This window comes from Cannabis sativa, chromosome 9 (assembly GCF_029168945.1).
Source record: "Cannabis sativa cultivar Pink pepper isolate KNU-18-1 chromosome 9, ASM2916894v1, whole genome shotgun sequence".
Classification (NCBI taxonomy): Eukaryota; Viridiplantae; Streptophyta; class Magnoliopsida; order Rosales; family Cannabaceae; genus Cannabis; species Cannabis sativa.
In genome coordinates this window covers 51,830,712-51,849,504 of record NC_083609.1, presented here as the reverse complement: position 1 = coordinate 51,849,504, position 18,793 = coordinate 51,830,712, and the positions used below count along the sequence as shown (strand labels likewise).

Here is an 18,793-nt window from a genome sequence, read left to right as displayed (position 1 = left end):
CCGAGGGTATTTGTACGAGCATGTTGGTATAATCCAATTTCACTGCCAGAACTACGATGATTCACATGCCCGGATTATGGTTTCGGAAATCCTGCGAGAGGACGCTGAAATCCCAGTCCCAATTGAAGAGTGCAGATATGTTAGGGACGTAAACCAGATGTTCCTTCCTTGGCCTAAACACTTAATTCTAACAACTGAGGTAACTTCTCTTATAAATTAATTATTAATGATTAGTGGAGTTTGAATATCTTCAATATTCATCCGTAGTGAAGTAGGTTCTGCGAATATATGTGCTGCGGTGGGATGGATGAACAAACTACTGTTATATATGTGTTATTTGTCGTTATATAGGCATGTTTAAAATTTTTGGGGTCATTTAATTACAACCGTTATGCTGCCGAAATTTCAGTAGAATTTGGATAAAATTTGATATATATATATATATATATATATATTATGTTCTGTTTTGTTTAGGGTCCACTCGCTCAACCGCCCTCAAGACGTGATGCGTCAAAGGGGAAAGCTCCGATGCTTTCTCCACAAGGCCGTGGTGCACGGGAAGATGACTTGTTCACGGAAGAGAAGATGGCGTTGATCCCTAATTCGCTAAAATGGATTATTCATGAATTCCTGAGGCTCAAAGATAAACGTGATATAATCACAATTCCTGTCTCCCGAGGATTCATTGCACCGCGTACCCAGATCACGTTATCTGGAGAGGATTTGCAGCAGGTTGCTACGTGTGACTACATCGGCAACTAGGGAATGCTGTTTGGAATGATGTATACTCTTCTTTAATCATATTAACCTTATCAAATTATAGTCAAATTATTATAAGACACTAACACTTTTTTTGGCAGGCACATATGGGAGAGCATCAACGGTCTGAGGAAAATTTTCAAGTTTTACGACATAGTGCATGGGATCACCGATGAAGAAAAGAGTCAGTCTTTTGACGATGCGGCAAGACGATTGGCTAATTGGTTATGATTAATGAATAACAACCACCAAATATTCTTTATTCCTTGGAATATCGGGTAAACTTTATTAAATTCTTTAGTGCTAATTGTTCATTTCTATATTATGTCTTCAAATTATTTTTATACTATCTTACTTATATTCTACTATAATTTTCTAGGATGCCTTGGACGCTAGTGGTGGTTACGCCAAGGAAAATTATCCATTTAAACCCTTTAAGTGGCCGCCCAATTCCCGAAGTAATAGAACAAATGATCGGAAGGTAATAATTTAATGACTTCTTATGTAACGAATTTAAATTAACTAACGAATTGAAATGCTAATATAATTTTCCAAAACAGGGCATTCATGTATATAGGGAACGCACATGAGTATCTTGGCCCGTGGCTAGGAATTAACCAAGCAAACTGTCCAAGACAACCTAAAAGCCAAGAATGCGGTTTTTATGTTTTGAAATATATCACTGACATCGTCGCACGTGCCAACCCCAGTCATTACATACAAGATCAAAAAGCTGTAAGTTTTAATTATTGATTATAGTATATAAATTCTATAATACAAATATATAATATACATATATATAAACTAATATAAATTTTTAATTTTTTAACAGTTTGGGGGTAAGAAGCAATACGATCCAAAAACAGAATTGTTACCACTACAGCGAAAGTGGATCGAACAATTGATGGCGGTGATTCACGGTGACGATTGAGGTTGAAAGGTCCAAGAATTTTTCTTCATTATGTAATTTTTATAGATTAACTTGTAGTTAGATTTATTAACTTATTAATATTTTTAACTAATTTTACATTAGTGTTTGTGTAATATTTAATTACTTTTATGAAATTAAATTATGTATTTTACCCAAATTTAAATAATATTTAATTTACATTTTAAAAAAAAAAATATATGTAATTTAAATTAAATAAAATAATATATAAATTAATAAATATATAATTAAAATTATCTAATTAAATTAAAAAAAAATTGAAAAAACTAAAAATCGCTTGCTTTTGGCGTCCGTTGGTACGCCCCCTATGGCGTCGGTTATTAGCTCATAACCCTTTAGCGTCGCCCTGATCAGCGTCGGTAGTGAATTTCGCGAAAACCGACGCTGAAAGGGTTTAAAAACCGCCTCTAAAGGGGGTTTTTGTAGTAGTGAACGAAGATGATTAATCCATGTTAATATATTTCTAGTTAGTTACAATGCATATTGTTTTAGTGAAATAGGATAGAAATTTTTTCTAACCTGGTTGGATGTACCGACTCCTTCTATCTTCTTTCAAATCCCTAACCAGTTGAAATACCTGAAGAGATTTTTTTAATTAACAATCAATCAATACAAGATTGTAAAGTCATCATAAATTTCATTTAGCTCATACCTTAACAAATATGACCCTGATTTGCTCTTTAGATTTGTTCAGGCCAATTAATATTTTTTTGCGTTAAAAAAAATTAAAGTGAAAGCGAACAAAGTAAAAAAAATAATTGAAGATAATTTATGTATATATAGTATATATAAAGATATAAAGATACAGTACTATTAATAAAATCAAAATTTAAATTTAAATTTTTGAAATATTTATTTCTAATTTTTGTTAAATAAATGCTTTTTTTACCCTAGATTAGTGCAATCTGTTATGAATTTAAATTTAAATTAATATCTTTATTTTATTTTAAATCTTTCACTTAATGTTTGTTACTATACGTGTTTTATTTTTTATGTTTCAGATAAGTTAAAGTTAATATTTATAAATTATTGTTAATTTTATAACTATAATGTTCTAAATTTGTGGTTTTTGATATTTTTAGGTATTATACGTATAATAGGACCTTTAGATGCTTTCTCCATGCTTGTCTTCGATCTGGTCAGTACCCTCTAAATAATCAATATATATAATTTCTTTACGGTTAATTTGTCTTCCGGCTGTTCTACATTATTATCAGTTTTTTACTTTTTGATTTGGCATTGTGCTGGCTCAGTTAAATTACAGAAATGGGGCTTTTCAATTATTAGGATTATGTTGTTTAATATACTAGAAATCTCAATTATGTCACTGTTATATTTAGAGATTTTTACTAGATACTAAATTTGGTCTTTTTTTTTACATTTTTATTCCAGTTAGCTTTTTTAAACTTTTTTATATTTTATGTTTTTCATTTTTATATTTAAAAAAGTTCTTTAATTACAAAATTACCTTTTTGATGATGTCCTTCTTCCTCCTCCATTTTTTTTCTCTGTTACATGTTATTTCTCTCTTTCTCTCACTCTTTTTTTTTTTTTTTCATTTTTTGTTCATTATTATTTCTATGTTCATCATCCACGATTGGATTTTTAAAATCGTCAAACTTCTGTCCTAACCCACTCATTTCTAACTTTATTTTTAGTCACGAATCCCTCTCTTCCATAACCTCCCTTTTTTTTTTCTTCATTTCTCAATTATTTTTATTTTGTTGTGTATAAATGGAACTACTAGGTCAGGTTTGATGTCCTCTTCCCCTCCTAAAAAAATCTCAAGAAACTTAAGAAAACTCCTTCAAAGTCCACTAATCTGAAGGTTGAAGGTGAACCTAAAATGGGTATGAAATGTATTGCAAAGAAAAAAATGTCTAATATCTCTGATGTTCCAGAGGCTTCTGGTTATATAAAAATACCACTTCCATCTAAGGTTGAAGCTTGTAAAGCAAAGACAATGAAGTCTTCGAAATCTGTTAAGGGTGTAAGGCTTCGATGGTTTTTTTTTTAATTTTTTTTTAGTTTTTTTCTTGTTGTTTCTTTTTTACGTTTTTAGTAGTGTGTTTTAATTTTTTTTTCTTCCTAATGTTTTAGGTTGTATCTGATTCTGACTTCGAGGATGAAGTTCTTGATTTGGATTTGAAAAAAGATACTAGTTGTCAATAGGGTTTTTTAACTGTTAACAACTATTTAGCAACGATATAAAAATATAAAAACAATTGTATACATAATTTAAGGAATCTACAAATTTTAACCATTAAAATTCAATGTTCAAATAACGTGAAAGTAACATATTTAAAAAAGTAATGAAATTAAACACCGTGTTTACAACTTTAAAACAATTGTAAAATGCTATTAGTAAATATAAGTATTTTTTTTCTTTATATTTACAATCTCTTTCTATTAATGTCCCCAGTGATGTAAAATCAACATAATGCGTGTTCTTTTATTATTTTTCATGTATGAATGTAAGAGATAAGATAAATTGTTTTAACATGTAAAAATCTATTCTTTTAATTGTTGAACAAACATTGTAGTGTATATATAAATAATTTATAACAAACTTTACAGCAACATGAAAACAACTTGATTTTATTTTCAAGTTGAAATAAGATGTTGTAAAAATACCATAAAAGAAGCTTCACAATAACATAAAAACAACTAAATTATTATTTTGTAGATATTGTGTAGTTTTCAACTAAAACAATATCAAACGATAAATAAATAATTATATATTTTTCAATATTCAACACCTTTGGGGGTTTGCTTTTGGTTGCTTTCTTGTTGTTATATGGTTGATTCTACTGTCAAAGTGTCAGTATCAACCAAAATAACATATTTTGAAACTGATCCCCTCCTTAGAGCAGATAAAAGTTGTTTACTTGTTATTGTTGTGTTGTTGTGAGGTTGCTTCACATCTGATTGTACTGAGTGATTGTCACTTTCTGTCATTATCACATTGTTGCTCACTATTATTTGGGTAGCTGCCAAGAAAGATTGTGTTTCTGTGTTGCTGAATATGTTCACACATAATAGATATCGTTTGAAATCAATTTTCTTAGTTAATAGCTTTATGTAAAACAATAGACTTTTGTCATCCTTGATTTGGAGTGGTTGGCAGCCTTCATTTAGTTGATATTTCAGTTGTTTTTGAATTATTTCACGATTGCATTGTAGTTTCTTCATCAATCCGCACTGGTTTAGTAAAGGTGCAATCTTTTAATATTATTTATCCAATTGATTCGTAAGCAACATAGTACTTGTTGTTATCCCAATGACCATTGCTCTGTACCAAATTTTGCAATGGTTCCATACTTGAAACTAGTGTATCAATTTTTCAATATTATTAAGCAACTATTTTAATACATGAGAACAATGTATAAACAACTATTCATGACAGTAATCAGGAAATGACCTTACATGTATCACTATTTTTTTAAATATGAATTATTTGCACCAATTTATTCAGATCAACCAATTTTCAGTATGAATTTACTTTGATCTACTTCAAAAACATTAAATAACAACCTTGTTATGAAGGAAAACAGTTGTATTTTTTTTTTTTTTGATAATATAGTACATTATAAACAACTCATAACAAACTTTACTACAACTTCAAAATAACTTGGTTTAACATAGTATTTTCAAGTTAAGGATAAGATGTTTCAAAACAATGGAAATAAAACTTAATAACAACATGAAAATAACTTTTTTATTCTTTTTTTATATTTTGAAATTTATATTTACAGTTTCAACTTTTTAATTTTTATTTTTAATGTTGAAAATTATGGAAAGATTAATCTTACTGAATAAATATAATTCAATTATTTTTAGATGGGATGGGTAAAGATGTTATGATACAATATTTTTTTTTCTTTTTCTCTTGTGGTCAACACAATTATTTCTTTATTTCATTATTTATTATTCTTAATAATAAAGTAATATCAGTTTCTCATTATTTTTGTGTTATAATTGTATTTTTTGTACATCTTTTATTTTACGATCATGGACAACAAAAAAAAACATAACAACAACGTTAAAACAACATAGTTTTATTTTAAAATTTTAAAACCAACTCACTGTTCTTATTATACTACCCAGAAACTTCAATTCACTGTTTTCATTCCAGATTTTTAAAAAATACCAGAAAATACTAAAATATATGAACTAAAACCACCAATATATGTGAATCAACTAAACAACAATTGATTAAAAAAATAATTAAAGCAAACATACTAATCAACATCATATTTGTTTTTACTAAGGAAAACCCAAAAAATTTGGCAATTAATTAAGCGTTTATGGAGATTTGCCTCAATAGTGACCTTCTTGTCGACTTTTATGGAGATCTCTATTGTTGATTGTGTTGCCATGGCTGATCGGAAAAAGCTTCTTGCCGGAGTTCATGGTGATCGGTAAAAGCTTTCTTGTCGGCATTCATGGTGATCGGCAAAAATTTCTACATTGTTGGTGGTGTTGTTTGGAGAAGCTACATCGATTATGGAGTAGATCTTGGATTGTTTGGGTGAGCTTATGATGATTTTAGATCTGAAATATTATTTGAAAAAGTTATTTTAGGAAGGTCATTCTAGAGACCGTATTTTTGAAAAAAAAAAACCTTGAGTTTTCCTTTTTTGTTTATTTTTTATGTGAGAGTAAAAAAGTAAAGTTTTACCAAAATAAAGCTATATGAGAAAAAATCCCTTATATTTATGGGCATTTTACATAAATGTATACATTTTTTTTAAATAATTACAAAAAATGTGCAAAAAAACACAATTTTAAAAATGCACATATTTGAAAACATATTTACAAAATTTCATACAAATTCTTAATTAAATTATAATAGATATATTAATGATTCAACTTTCTATATTTAGATTTGTATAACTATTTTCTTATTATGTTTTGTTGTGTATGGTATTGTAATATTTTTTTTAATATTGCTTATATGTTTTCAGTGTTTTTTTTTTTAAATTTATATATGTTTTTGTTAAATTTGATAGGTTGTTTTTGTTTATTTTTTTAATGTAATTTTTTGGTGGAAAAATTATTCATGCTCCATCTATAAAGGTTCTTTTTTTTTTGTATTTTTATCTTTGTTAGTTGTTTTTTTTCTTTTGTTTTTTTTTTTTGTGGTGTTTCTTATTATGTTTTGTTGTGTATCGCATTGAATATTTTTTTAATATTGTTTATTTGTTTTTATTGTTTTTTTATTAAAAAAATTTATATATGTTTTTGTTAATCTTGATGGGTTGTTTTTGTTTATTTTTTTAATGTATTTTTTTGGTGGAAGAATTATTCATGCTCCATCTATAAATGTCATTTCTTTGGTATTTTTATCTTTGTTAGTTGTTTTTTTTTTCTTTTGTTGTTTTGTGGTTTTTTTATTATGTTTTGTTGTGTATCGTGTTGTAATATTTTTTTAATATTGTTTATTTGTTTTTAGTATTTTTTTTAATTTATATATGTTTTTGTTAAACTTGATGGGTTGTTTTTGTTTATTTTTTTAATGTATTTTTTTCACTTTTTATTATTAATTTAAAACTGTTTATTATTTTTAATCGTTAATTATTTTTTTATCTTATATTTAAAATATTACATCTGTATATTTTAAATATTATTGTTTATAATTAGAATCTTATTATGTTTTTTAATTATTAATATATAAATTTTGTTAATTAGTAGGCTTACTCATTAATACCATATCAATTAGTCATAAAAAATAGTTATACAAATCTAAATATAGAAAGTTGAATCATTAATATATCTATTATAATTTAATTAAAAATATGTATGAATTTTTGTAAATATATTTTTAAATGTGTACATTTTTAAAATTGTATTTTTTTGCACATTTTTTGTAATATAATTGTTTTTGTTGTACACTAATGAAAAAACCCCTATATTTATTTGGGTCCTGCTATTTCTCTACATATGCTCTCGTACCTTTAACTTTGATCATATAGAAACTCCAACTCCTTATTTTTTTTTGTTAACTTCAAAAGTTTCTTGAGTTTATATCATTTTATTGTTTCTAAATAGACCAACCTTCTTAATTTTATTAATTAGGATACCTTCAATTTGCTATTACTCTTTACTTGTTCTGCACAAGTATGGCATTTACATGAGATTTGTGTAATTAGTTGGGATTTTCAATGAAATGATTTAGGGTTGAATGCTGGTGCTATATGTTGTTTAAGAAGCTAAACTTGTTGCTAATGCTACAATGAATTCATTCTCATCTGCTATCCATATACAATCACTAGGCTCCTATTTTTATGGCTGCTTCCATTGCCTATGTGCCTTTTGATGATGAAATCTTGTTTATTTTTTAAGGTGTCATAGCATTAATAATGGACACTAATTGAATGTTTATGCGTACAATATGTAACACGTGAAATAATTGAGTTATGCATAAAAATATGTAATTTTATTGCCAACTACTTGTACAAAATTCAGTTGTTTTGGAAAGCATTTTATTAACTAGGGGATATACGTACTCTTATGTTATATTTTTATTTACATGCATATGTATAAACATCTTTTGTTTTCATCATCATGCTTGGATTTTTGAAAGAAAATTAACGGTTTCCATGATGCTATTATAGGACTCAAATATTGGATCTTTCATGAAAAATAGTTCAGATACTATTACTCAAACAATAGTGTCATCCTGAAGTTAGCTTGTATTGGAAGCTTGGTGACGTACTCTTTTGTTGGAATGGAGAAGTTTGATTCTATAGCCTTCAGTTGATTCCATCCTACTCTTTTGTTTGTGGATTTGCTGCTGCAATTCTTATTATATCTAATTTCATGGTTCAATCAAAATTAATTGGTAAACCATATTTATGTATGTTTTCTTTCATTTTCAGCTTACTATCGAGGAGCCAAGGGAATTCTGCTAGTATATGATGTAATTGATGAATCTTCTTTCAATAATAATCTTCTATTTTCTTGTCATAGCTCTGTCTACTTCAGAGCTATCCATCTTGTTTCTATATGTGCTGTTGGGTTTTTTTTCTTTGCTCAAGAGTCATTAGCCTCTTGTTTCCCTTATGGTTTTTGCACTAACACTACCTTTTAACTAATTCAGATATTAGGAATTGGATTCGCAACATCGAACAGCATGCTTCAGATAATGTCAACAAGATCCTGGTAGGAAACAAGGCTGATATGGATGAAAGTAGAAGGGTATGCTACTTTTCATTGCGACTTGAATTCTGGCTTAAAGTTTATTTTGACTTTTTTTTCTATCATTATTTGATCATATTACCTCCTAATTTATAGGATGTGCCCACCGCTAAGGGCCAAGCACTTGCTGATGAGTATGGGATCAAGTTCTTCGAAACTGTAAGTGCTGTACAGCTTGTGAAAATCTGATATGCAAATTTTGAGTTTATGTATTGTGTACTGAGAGTCTAAATTGTACATATATTGCAAAGTGCCGAAACGAATTTAAATGTTGAACAAGTTTTCTTTTCAATAGCAAGAGATATAAAACAAAGGCTCGCTGATACTGACAACAAAGCTGAGGTACATTTCGAAAGTTTTGTTTCTGCTCCTGTTTGTGGAGCACATATCTTAATACACATTTGGGGTGCTGGGGCTAGTAGTTTAGCTGTACAAAAATCAGCATGCTGTGGTTCTTAAGCTGACTAAAATTATTTAGAAAGTGGGGGGATGCATTATTATTGCATTATGCTTTGGAAATGAGAAAGAGGAAAGAAAACTAATTGTATGACAATATGGTGGATGCTTGTAGTCTAATTGTCATTCTTTTGAACTTGTTCGTGTGAGATAATTCTTATTGTTTGAAAAAATTGTGTCAAATGTGGCTTTTTTTTAAAAAAAAATAAAAAAAATTAACTATCTTATTTGTTTTTTATTTTATTTTGTCATGAACAACTATTTTTTATAGAAATTTTTACATGAAAAATCCTTTTTAGACACTTTATTACAAAATTACCCTCACACGTCTATTACTACATTTCTACTTACAAAATTATTTTTATTACACATTTACCACTTACTCATCATACCATGCATACACGTGTGCTCTCCCCATGCATCATCAATCAAATCATACTCTCTTCCCTCTCTTTTTTCATTTTGTTTTCATTTCATTTTCGATTCTTCATTTCTGTTCTCTAAGTTCATTTTGAATTCAAGTAACCTCCATTAACCACCCATAATTTATCACGTTTTTCCCTCTTCTTTTTGGTTCATCCACGAATTTTCAACTTCCTCTTAGCCCACGATTTAGCAACTGTTTTTCCCTCTCTGTTTCAGTTTTTTTCAATCTTATTTATAGGATGGCAATCACTCGTTCATCTTCATCCCCTTCTCCAGTTCTCAAACAGAAATCAAAAATGGGCAAGAAATCTTTGGCCAACAAATCCAAGGGTAAACGCCCAATCATTGATGATTTTGATTCTGATTTTGAAGCTCCAATGCCGAAGCGTGTGAGACCCCATTCTTCGAAGAAAACGAAGCTGAACTTGGAGGAGCACACGCTTCCAGAAATTTCTGGGAAAAAATTTCAAAAATCTATTACACATGCTGAAGATCGGACTGAGGTTGGTTTTTAGTTTTATTTTCGTTTCCCCCTTTCTTCCATTTATGCTTTACCCAGATTTTGGCGTTTTCATGTTCATTATGCTTTGTGTAATTTTAGGGTTTCATTTGCGCATTTTGTTTCATGTTTTTAAATTTTTTATTTATTTATTGTTGCTTTTGATCATTTCATTTGATTCTGGTCTGGGTGTTGTTCTTTAATTTGGTTTTGTTTTCTTTATTTTCAGTGTTTTTTTGTGCTTACAGGTTATGTGTTTTGTTTTTCGTTTTTGGTGTTTTCAATCAGTCGTCGGTAGTTTCTTTTCAGTTTTTTAATAGTTTGTTACTGGTATGTTTTGATGTGTTTTCGATTTTCATTAGGTTTAGTTGTTTGCTGTTATATTTTAGATTTCAAAACGATTTTCAAATCTTTGCTCTATATTTTTCTATAGTTGTATATGTTTTTTAGTTTGTTTGTTGTTTTAATATAGTTTTATTGTTCTTTTTATACTGCATTTTTCGATTTCTTTTAGGGTTAGTTGTTTACTGTTTTTTTTATGTTTCCAAACGATTTCAGGTCTTTACTGTTATTTTCTGTGTAGTTGTTTGCTATTGATAGTTTATTTTTAGTTTGTTTGTAGTTGTATTACAGTTTTCATACTGTTTTATTCAGGATTTATAATTTATTTTGGCCCTTTTCGTTATGTTGCAGGTTTGGGACTGTAAATTTAGTCCTTCTGATTTTTACAGATCTAAGTGTGTATGCACCAGTGTTTATTCTGTGATAGATAATATTAAAAACACTTTATCTGTTAATTTGCTTTCTTTGTTTCGTCAAACTCAGTTTGGGCATTTTCTGGATATGCCTGAGTTTGTTTTTCATCCGCAAGTCGTACATAGTTTATTACTAAGGGAAGTTTTACAGCCTAATCCTAAGGAGTTTTGGGCTAAGGTTGCTGGTCGTTGCATACGGTTTAGTGCCGAAGAATTTTACCTGATTTCTGGTTTAGATTGTTTCGGTGATTGCAACAAGTTGTTGTTTTCACAGGAAACAAATCAATTGGTAGAAACATGTTTCCGCGGTGTAAAAACTATTGACAACAAAGCCATCGAGGATGCTTTTTTGGGTAGTCGGTGGGGTTTGGATGAGTCTATTGGTTTGAAAATGGCTGTTTTGTATTTCATTCAGTGTTTTCTTCTTAGCAATACTCCTGACAAAGAAGTGTCTAGGTTTGTTCTAGATGTAGTTGATAGCGGTCGGTGGGATGAGTATTGTTGGGGTAGGGAATCATTTGAATTGACAATTGACTCATTCAAAGGTAGGATCGAGCATGGGATCATTATGAAAAATAGAAAGGCAGAGAAGGGAGGTCAATATGATGGCTGGTATAGGGCATTGGGATGTCCTTGGGTTTTCACTGTTTGGTTTTATGAATGTTGTCCTGCAATGGTGAACTCTTTCTGTAAGAGAGTTTCATCTTCTATTCCCAGGATTCTGAACTGGAGCAACACCATCGTCACCAAAAATCCAACCCTTCGAGACTTGAAGGGCAAGATTTTTGATTTACCTTTGGAGAAGGTACTTTACAGTTTCTTTACTGTTTTTTTCCTGTTTCTTTTCAGTTTTATTTATGTTGTTGTTTTTTGGTTTTTCCAATTGTTTTAATTTTTTTTCATATTATGTTTGATTATGCTGTTCAGTTGAAGATAAAAAACATGCGTCCTACTGATGAAGAGAGGCAGCAGCTTCAACTTGACGGTCTATTTCTCGATGAATCTATTGATGAACGTGGTGTAGCGAAGCAATCCTTCGAGGGTGGGTCATCTTCAAAGAAGTCTGATTCAGCAGATATTGATTGGATGAAATCTAAGCTGGAGATGCTCATTTCGAATCAATCATCATTGGCCGAGGACTTCATTTCATTGAGGTGTTTTGTTGATTTTAATTTCAAATCCGTAATGACTGTAATTAAGGATATCCAAGAGAAGGTTAATGTCATTCATCGTCGTCCTTCTGACGAGGTATTTATTCTTATTTTATTGTTTAGGTTTTTTTATATTTTTTTTTGTATAGTTTCTTTACTGTTTTATTTAAGTTTCATTTATGTTGGTTGATACAGGGAAAGTCATCGGATGAATTAGTAACTCAAGATTCTGATGATGATGCTGATGATGATGATGATGATGATGATGATGCCGAGGATGATGAGAAGCAATTGCCTGATCCAGAAAATATTGATTCCGACTCCGACGATGGTGGTGAGTTGGTTAAAGTTGGTGGGGATGCTGATGATGCTGACAAGGCTGTTACTGCTGTTCCTTCTGCTGATGTGAATCCATCTGAGGATGTTGGAGGGAGTGATAAAAATGTTAAGGATGTTGAGAAGCCGAAGGGCGATGAGTCTCGATTGAAGGGGGACGATTTCTTTGATGGGTTGAGCCAGCTTGTAATAGATGATGATCAAGTTGTGTTGGCTGGCTTGGAGGCTGTTGCTAAAATCAATGTAAGTTTACTTTTAATTGTTTTCAAAAAAACTAGGTTTCTTTTTGGTTGCTCATTAGTTTCTAGTATGTTTTGCAACTGTTTTAATGCATTCTTTATTTTTTAGGTCCCCGCACCCAATCCAGATGTTGTTGGTGAAAAGTCAGATGCCCTTCATACTGATGAAGAAACTGAGGATACTGTCTCTGATACACCTCTGTTGGATAAGAGGAAGCGTGCTCCGGCCTTGAAATCTCCATTTGTTGATTTCGGGTCTGCTGATGTCGGGAGCACTCCAATGGAGCTTATGTCCTCAGGTTCTCAATCAGCTGGGGATGATAGGGATTTCAAAATGGTGACTTATGTGAAGGGCCTTTATGCTCTTAATGATGCTTTTGCTGATCCCGTATCTACCGAGATTGAGGCAAAATTTGACTCTTGGATTGGTGAAGGATTGCTTAAACATCCTAGGTGACTGTTTTTATTAAATCTGTTTTTGTATTATTTTTTTTTTCCAGTTTTATTCCTGTTTTAATGCTATTTTTTTGCTGTTTTTTTGTTGTTGTAGGCATTATAATTGTTATGAAGACGGCGCAAAGAAATTTACCCCGGGTTTTAGGCTAGGTGTTGATTATGTTGAGGATAAAACTTGGTTTTACCATTTGGCCACATGCGACATGTTTATGAACGACTCGGTAAAGTTTCCAATTTATATTGTACTTATGGTAGTTTGTTTTTAGTTGCTTTATAAATATTTTTTAGTTTTGATACTACATTTCAGTTTTTTTACAGTTGTTAAACCTTTTCATTTGTGTTTCTGTGTTGTTTTTTTTTTCTCAGCATATGAACACCATATTCTATTACCTTCGGAAAAAAGGTAAGTATTCTTCCGCTGTGACGTTGAATTTCGCAACTACTGATTGTCTTTTTGATGATTCCATCCAAGCATTGTACCACAAATTTAACAAGGCCAAGTCAATGAAGACTAAGATGTCACACATTCACGCTGCCCACCCAATTGCGCATTACATCCGAGGTATGCGCATTCCCTGTTCCAAGCCTTGGTATGAAGCCGATCACGTGCTTTTCATCATCAATTTAAGAAGGGAAAGTCATTGGGTTTTTGGGCGTCTTGACGTGAACGAAGGGACGTTGTTTCTGTACAATTCTTTGAGAACCGCGAAGATGAATGCCGCAGCTAGGAATGCGATGAAGGCTTATTCCGTGTTGCTGCCTTTGTTTTTCGATTTACTTGGGTTCTGGAAGAATAGAGCACAAGCTCCTGCCTCAGTTTCTGACCCTACAGCTCCATTCAGAATCGTGGAGCTTAGTGGTCTTGCGTCTCAGCAGAAGAAGTGAGTGTTTCTTTTAAGTTTCTTTTATGTTGTTTTTTAGTTTCTAAACTGTTTATTTTTTCTCTATGTTTTTTAACAGTGATTGTGGAGCATATGTTGCTGCCTTTGCTGAATTCTTTATACACGGAAAGGATGTCCCTGCAGACTTTGACATCGAAGTTTATCGTACCCGACTTGCTTCACTTTTCTACTCGTACGGACAAAGGAAAATTGACGAAAGTATTGACAGCGAGGATGAGAAGCAAACCAAGTCTTCTAAGGCATCTAAATTGAAGAAATAGGATCTTTTAATTTGGTGGCTGTATTCTGTTATTTGTTGAATCTATTTACTTGACAAGTTTTAGTGTTGTTGTTTCAATGTAGGTATTATATTTGATTTTATACTATGTAGCTGGTTTAAAACTTTTAGGATATTTGACATTCACTCCTTATAATATCTTTATTGTATAGGTTTGTATTTCCCAAAGTTGTTTGTTTTTTTTAATTGTTCAAGTTCTTATATACGGTCGCACAACTATGGAGAAACTATTAACCAACTGAATACAAACTATGTTTTCATTTTTCCTAAATAGTGCTATGAATGTATTTTTATTCTTCGTATTCCATTAATCCTTTTCCCTTTATTCAAGTTATGTTTTATCAATTATTGACTGACTGCCTTTAAAACTGTGAAGAAGAAGTCATTCCGGCACTTAATATTTTACAAAGGGTCGCAACTGTAACAAAACGATTTTGAAACTATTAAAAAACTGTTTCAAATTTCATAAAAATGAAATCCCATGTATTTAGAACATCACAGATCAACCTATTTGAATTTGCACACAAAATTAAACAATTCAAATATTTCATATGTATCTATTTTATTGCTTGATTGTTGCATGTCTTTCGATTGTGTCCGTGTTGTCCACATTTGCCGCACCTGTTATGTTTTTTTGTATCCCATTCAGATAAAAACCTTCGTTTCCTTGGTCTTCCAGATCTTATTTTTTGGTTTGGTGGCAGAACAATGATATCTTTTATGTTTTGTGGCACATCCCAAGTTGTGTGATTGTGTACCGGATATGTTGAGCCGCTGTATGTTTCAAGCCATGTTCGCGTGGTGTAATAACCCGAACAGTAGTTGTAAACATTCAAGTTCATCTCTTTTATAACAGCAAGCGCATGAGCACACGGTAACTCATCAAGTTGGAATCTGTTGCAACTGCATGTTTTCTCCTTCAGGTTGATGACCCATGATCTGGTTAGTTCAATGACTTCGAACATGGTCTCGTTTATTGGTTTTACCTGCGGATTAAGTGTAAAACTGTTAATATGTATAACAACGAAAAACAAACTATAAAGAAACTATAATGCAACTAAAATATTAAACATGTCATTACATTTTCTGTCAATGATTCCACAAAGTTGTCGACTAATTTCTTTTCTGCTGTAGGTGTTAAAAATGTTGTTGTTTTCTGTGCTTTTTTCCTGTTTGTGTATGTCCATTGTTGAACCAATGCTCTCAATGACTCCATCAGTGTTGTGATTGGTAGCTCTCTAGCTGCCAAGTTTGCTGCATTTAGAGATTCAACAATGTTTGAAGTCATAGTTGAATACCTGTTGTTTTTGCAGTGGTATCTTGACCATTTGTGGTATCCAACTTGTTGTAAATATGGTCTTACACGGATGTCCAAGCTGTCCAACTCGCTCATATGGTATTCAAATTTCCTCTCTGTGTATGCTCTGGCTGCAGCGAAGAATGGTTTATCCAGCTTGCTTGCATTCTTCTTGAAGGTTGCTTTTAGGTTGCTTAACAGGTGGTATACACAATAGCAATGCGTGATTTCTGGAAATATTTGACAAGCTGCCTTACTTATGCTCTCATGTCTATCTGAGATCAAGCACTGTTCCTCTCTAATCCCATATGTTTCTCTCACTTTTGTGAAAAACCATTGCCATGAGTTGTTGTTTTCTGAATCCACAACAGAAAAAGCTAGTGGAAAAATGTGCTCATTTGCATCCTGTGTACAAGCAGAGAGCAGTGTACCTCCATATGTTGATTTAAGGAAAGTTCCGTCAACAACTATTATAGGTTTGCATTTCTTCCATCCTTTTATTGATGCATCCAGTGCGACAAACAAGTACTTGAAGCTGTTGTCATCCTTTGTTTCCATGTGCACTATTGTTCCGGGATTAGTTTTTTGCAACATGTGTAAAAAATCGGGCAGCAACCTGTATGATTCGTTGGCTTTTCCTCGTAATTCTTCTTGCGCGTGCTCTTTGCTTCTCCATGCTTTCATGTAGTTCATTCTGACCCCATACTTGTGTTTCATTTCTCCTCTGATGTCTTGTGGCGTTTGAGTTGTTTTTATGTTGGTGAACCGTGGCTTGATGTAGTTTCCAATCAATTTCGTTGTAGCTTGTCTCTTGTCGGCAAATCTGATGTTTAGATCACAAGTGTGTATCACCTTTCTGTCGTACTTTCGAATGATGAATGACTTTGTTGGCCCGTTTCTGGATGCTGTTAGTGCCCACTTGCATTTTGGATCCAAACAACAAATCTTGTATGTTCTTGCACATGATTTTTTAACTCTGAATTGGAAGTTGTTCCTAATTGCATAGAAACCAAGCACACTCTGCAGTGTTTCTTTGTCTTTGTATATTTGTGCTTCTTCTATTTCTGGATGATGCGGATCTGTGATTAGTAGTTCGTCATAATTTGTGATTTCTGGTTCCTTTTTTCTGTTGTTTTCCAGTTGCTCAACCATTTCCTCTGCCACAAGTTTTGCATAGTCCATGAAGTCAAAACTTTCTTCCCCAAATTCCGATCGTTGCTTCAATTATATGTTGTTGATTTGTTGAGTCTTCTGTTGTTGCTGCATTGTATTCGATTGGTTGGAAGGCGCTTCTATGTGTAATTAATGAATTGTCATTTCCAAAGAATGATGCATCGATGGTTGTTGTTGGGTTGTTGATGACATTCACACACATTGGGTATGTTGTGAAGTCGGGGTCTTTCAGTTTGAGTTGTATGTAGAAATGCAGGCTTTGATCATCCTTTATCCTCAATGGTTGGTATCCTTCCTTCACTTGATATTTCAGTTGCAAAACAGTGTTTTCTTGGTTGCATTCCAGGGCATCTTTGAGTTTCTGTTGCAAATCTTCATAGTTACAATTGGCAGAAATGTAGTGTCCACTGGCTTCATAATTTTCATAATTCATTCGATCATCGAATTTTCCATTGTAGAAGACTAGGAATGGAATGTCTTTCCTTTCCTGTGTTTTTGCAATGGTTATTAGTCCGAGACAACGAATTTTAAAACTGGTTTTATTATGTTATGAAATAGAGTACAAACTTACTTCTATCTCTGTTCCTTTGTTCAAGCATTGTATTTCCTGTCCTGATTCCTGATTTTGCCATTTTTTGGTTGTTAATAAACTACAAAGAAACGAGAATAAAACTATTAAGAAACTTCATTTAAATTTTGGGAAACTAACCATTTCTCAAACTGTTCTGTCCTCTATCTTTTCCACAATAAATTCCTGCAAAAAACGTAATGAAACTATTATTATATGATTATGCAACTGTAAACCAACTGAAAAACCACAATTATATCCCCAAAATTACATAGTTCTTACTCATTGTCATTTTTCATCATGTTTATTCGAATCAGATCGATTTACAACTATTATAAAACTAATTTGCTACCATTAACATAAATCTTACCTTGTATATATGCTAGCTCTTGGTACTTGTCATATAACACTTCTTCATGATTTCTAAACCATTTGCAAACGATAATGCAACTGTAAGCCAACGCAAAAAAAATTAAAAAAAGTTTTTAGTATCCCTTGGTTCCTTAATCAGAATCAGTTCTTGTTTATTGGTTTTACCATATGAATTGCCTGTTGCACACCATTGAATCAACCAGAATGCAACTAAAAATGCCGTGTATCATTGTTGAAAAAAAAAATTCAGTTCATACCTTTTTTTTTGGATTTGAGGGGGAGCTCCAGATCTGTTCAATACAGATTTACATTGCTTCAATCTGAATTTTCGACGCTCGTTTGAGTGATATTGCACTATAAAAACCGAAATCAAATGTTGAATTTCAGTTTCTCCACGGTTGTCCTGCTCTTTTTTTAAAAAAATTTATGTTTAGATCGTTGGATTTGATCGTTTCCTATTGAAATTCGACGGGATTTACAGCTGTTTTACGTTCGATCTGGTTTCATTATGGTTGCGTGGCCGACTGCATCGATGGAGCTTCATTCATCCTCTCCATTTGTGACGTGCGGCTGAAGGTAAGGGCAAGTGGTATTTTTGTAATATTTTCCTTTTGGGCTGTACAAATGTTCATTGGGCCGGCCCACAGTATTGTTGTAATATTTTTCTCTTTTTAGAATATTCCTGATTTTTTCCCTTTTTTATATGTAGATTCTTTCTAAAAAAGAACAATAATTAATTGCATGAACGGTTTTCTTCTTGCTTTATCTCATCAGGGTGCTGAGGTTGTCAGAATGTACAAAACTTTATTGGGGAGTCATGGGTTCCAAAAAGTAAGATTTAAAATGTGTTTGCCTTAATTAATACTTGTATTCATGACAATATATTTGCTTCATAGGGAAATTAAGAAGATGCATTTTTTTAACTTAAAAATTATAATTCAATTTAAATCATTTTGCAACAAAATTTTAGTGGCAAAA

At 31.7% G+C, this 18,793-nt stretch overlaps 5 protein-coding genes across 6 annotated transcripts; 3 read left to right on the top strand and 2 right to left on the bottom strand.

Annotated features, from left to right (window-relative positions):
- Window positions 1-2,628: 2,628 nt before the first annotated feature.
- LOC133030973 (uncharacterized) lies at window positions 2,629-12,385 on the top strand. 2 transcript variants are annotated; one of them, XM_061104123.1, is made up of 5 exons: window positions 2,629-2,846; window positions 8,326-8,630; window positions 8,811-8,908; window positions 9,005-11,849; window positions 11,972-12,385. In XM_061104123.1, the coding sequence occupies exons 4-5, from the start codon at window positions 10,974-10,976 to the stop codon at window positions 12,383-12,385; spliced, it is 1,290 nt and encodes a 429-aa protein (XP_060960106.1). In that variant the 5' UTR covers window positions 2,629-2,846; window positions 8,326-8,630; window positions 8,811-8,908; window positions 9,005-10,973. The 2 variants fall into 2 exon arrangements, with proteins under 2 accessions (XP_060960106.1, XP_060960107.1); XM_061104124.1 differs by lacking the exons at window positions 2,629-2,846; window positions 8,326-8,630 and having other exon boundaries at window positions 8,650-8,908.
- Window positions 3,555-9,367, top strand: LOC133031468 (ras-related protein RABE1c-like). The gene is made up of 6 exons (XM_061104970.1): window positions 3,555-3,698; window positions 3,809-3,869; window positions 8,590-8,718; window positions 8,811-8,908; window positions 9,005-9,054; window positions 9,160-9,367. Exons 1-6 carry the CDS (start codon window positions 3,555-3,557, stop codon window positions 9,365-9,367), a joined length of 690 nt encoding a protein of 229 aa, XP_060960953.1.
- Window positions 12,321-14,296, top strand: LOC115710363 (uncharacterized). The gene is made up of 4 exons (XM_061104125.1): window positions 12,321-12,774; window positions 12,880-13,223; window positions 13,321-13,447; window positions 13,593-14,296. The coding sequence occupies exons 2-4, from the start codon at window positions 13,051-13,053 to the stop codon at window positions 14,109-14,111; spliced, it is 819 nt and encodes a 272-aa protein (XP_060960108.1). The 5' UTR covers window positions 12,321-12,774; window positions 12,880-13,050; the 3' UTR covers window positions 14,112-14,296.
- Window positions 14,297-14,824: 528 nt separating this feature from the next.
- Window positions 14,825-15,918, bottom strand: LOC115723205 (uncharacterized). Its single transcript, XM_061104126.1, has 2 exons — window positions 15,487-15,918; window positions 14,825-15,391 (listed from the first exon to the last, which is right to left on the bottom strand). The coding sequence occupies exons 1-2, from the start codon at window positions 15,796-15,798 to the stop codon at window positions 14,963-14,965; spliced, it is 741 nt and encodes a 246-aa protein (XP_060960109.1). The 5' UTR covers window positions 15,799-15,918; the 3' UTR covers window positions 14,825-14,962.
- Window positions 15,919-16,888: 970 nt separating this feature from the next.
- LOC133031467 (uncharacterized) lies at window positions 16,889-18,587 on the bottom strand. The gene is made up of 4 exons (XM_061104969.1): window positions 18,073-18,587; window positions 17,585-17,866; window positions 17,447-17,494; window positions 16,889-17,362 (listed from the first exon to the last, which is right to left on the bottom strand). Exons 2-4 carry the CDS (start codon window positions 17,585-17,587, stop codon window positions 16,889-16,891), a joined length of 525 nt encoding a protein of 174 aa, XP_060960952.1. The 5' UTR covers window positions 17,588-17,866; window positions 18,073-18,587.
- Window positions 18,588-18,793: the final 206 nt, after the last annotated feature.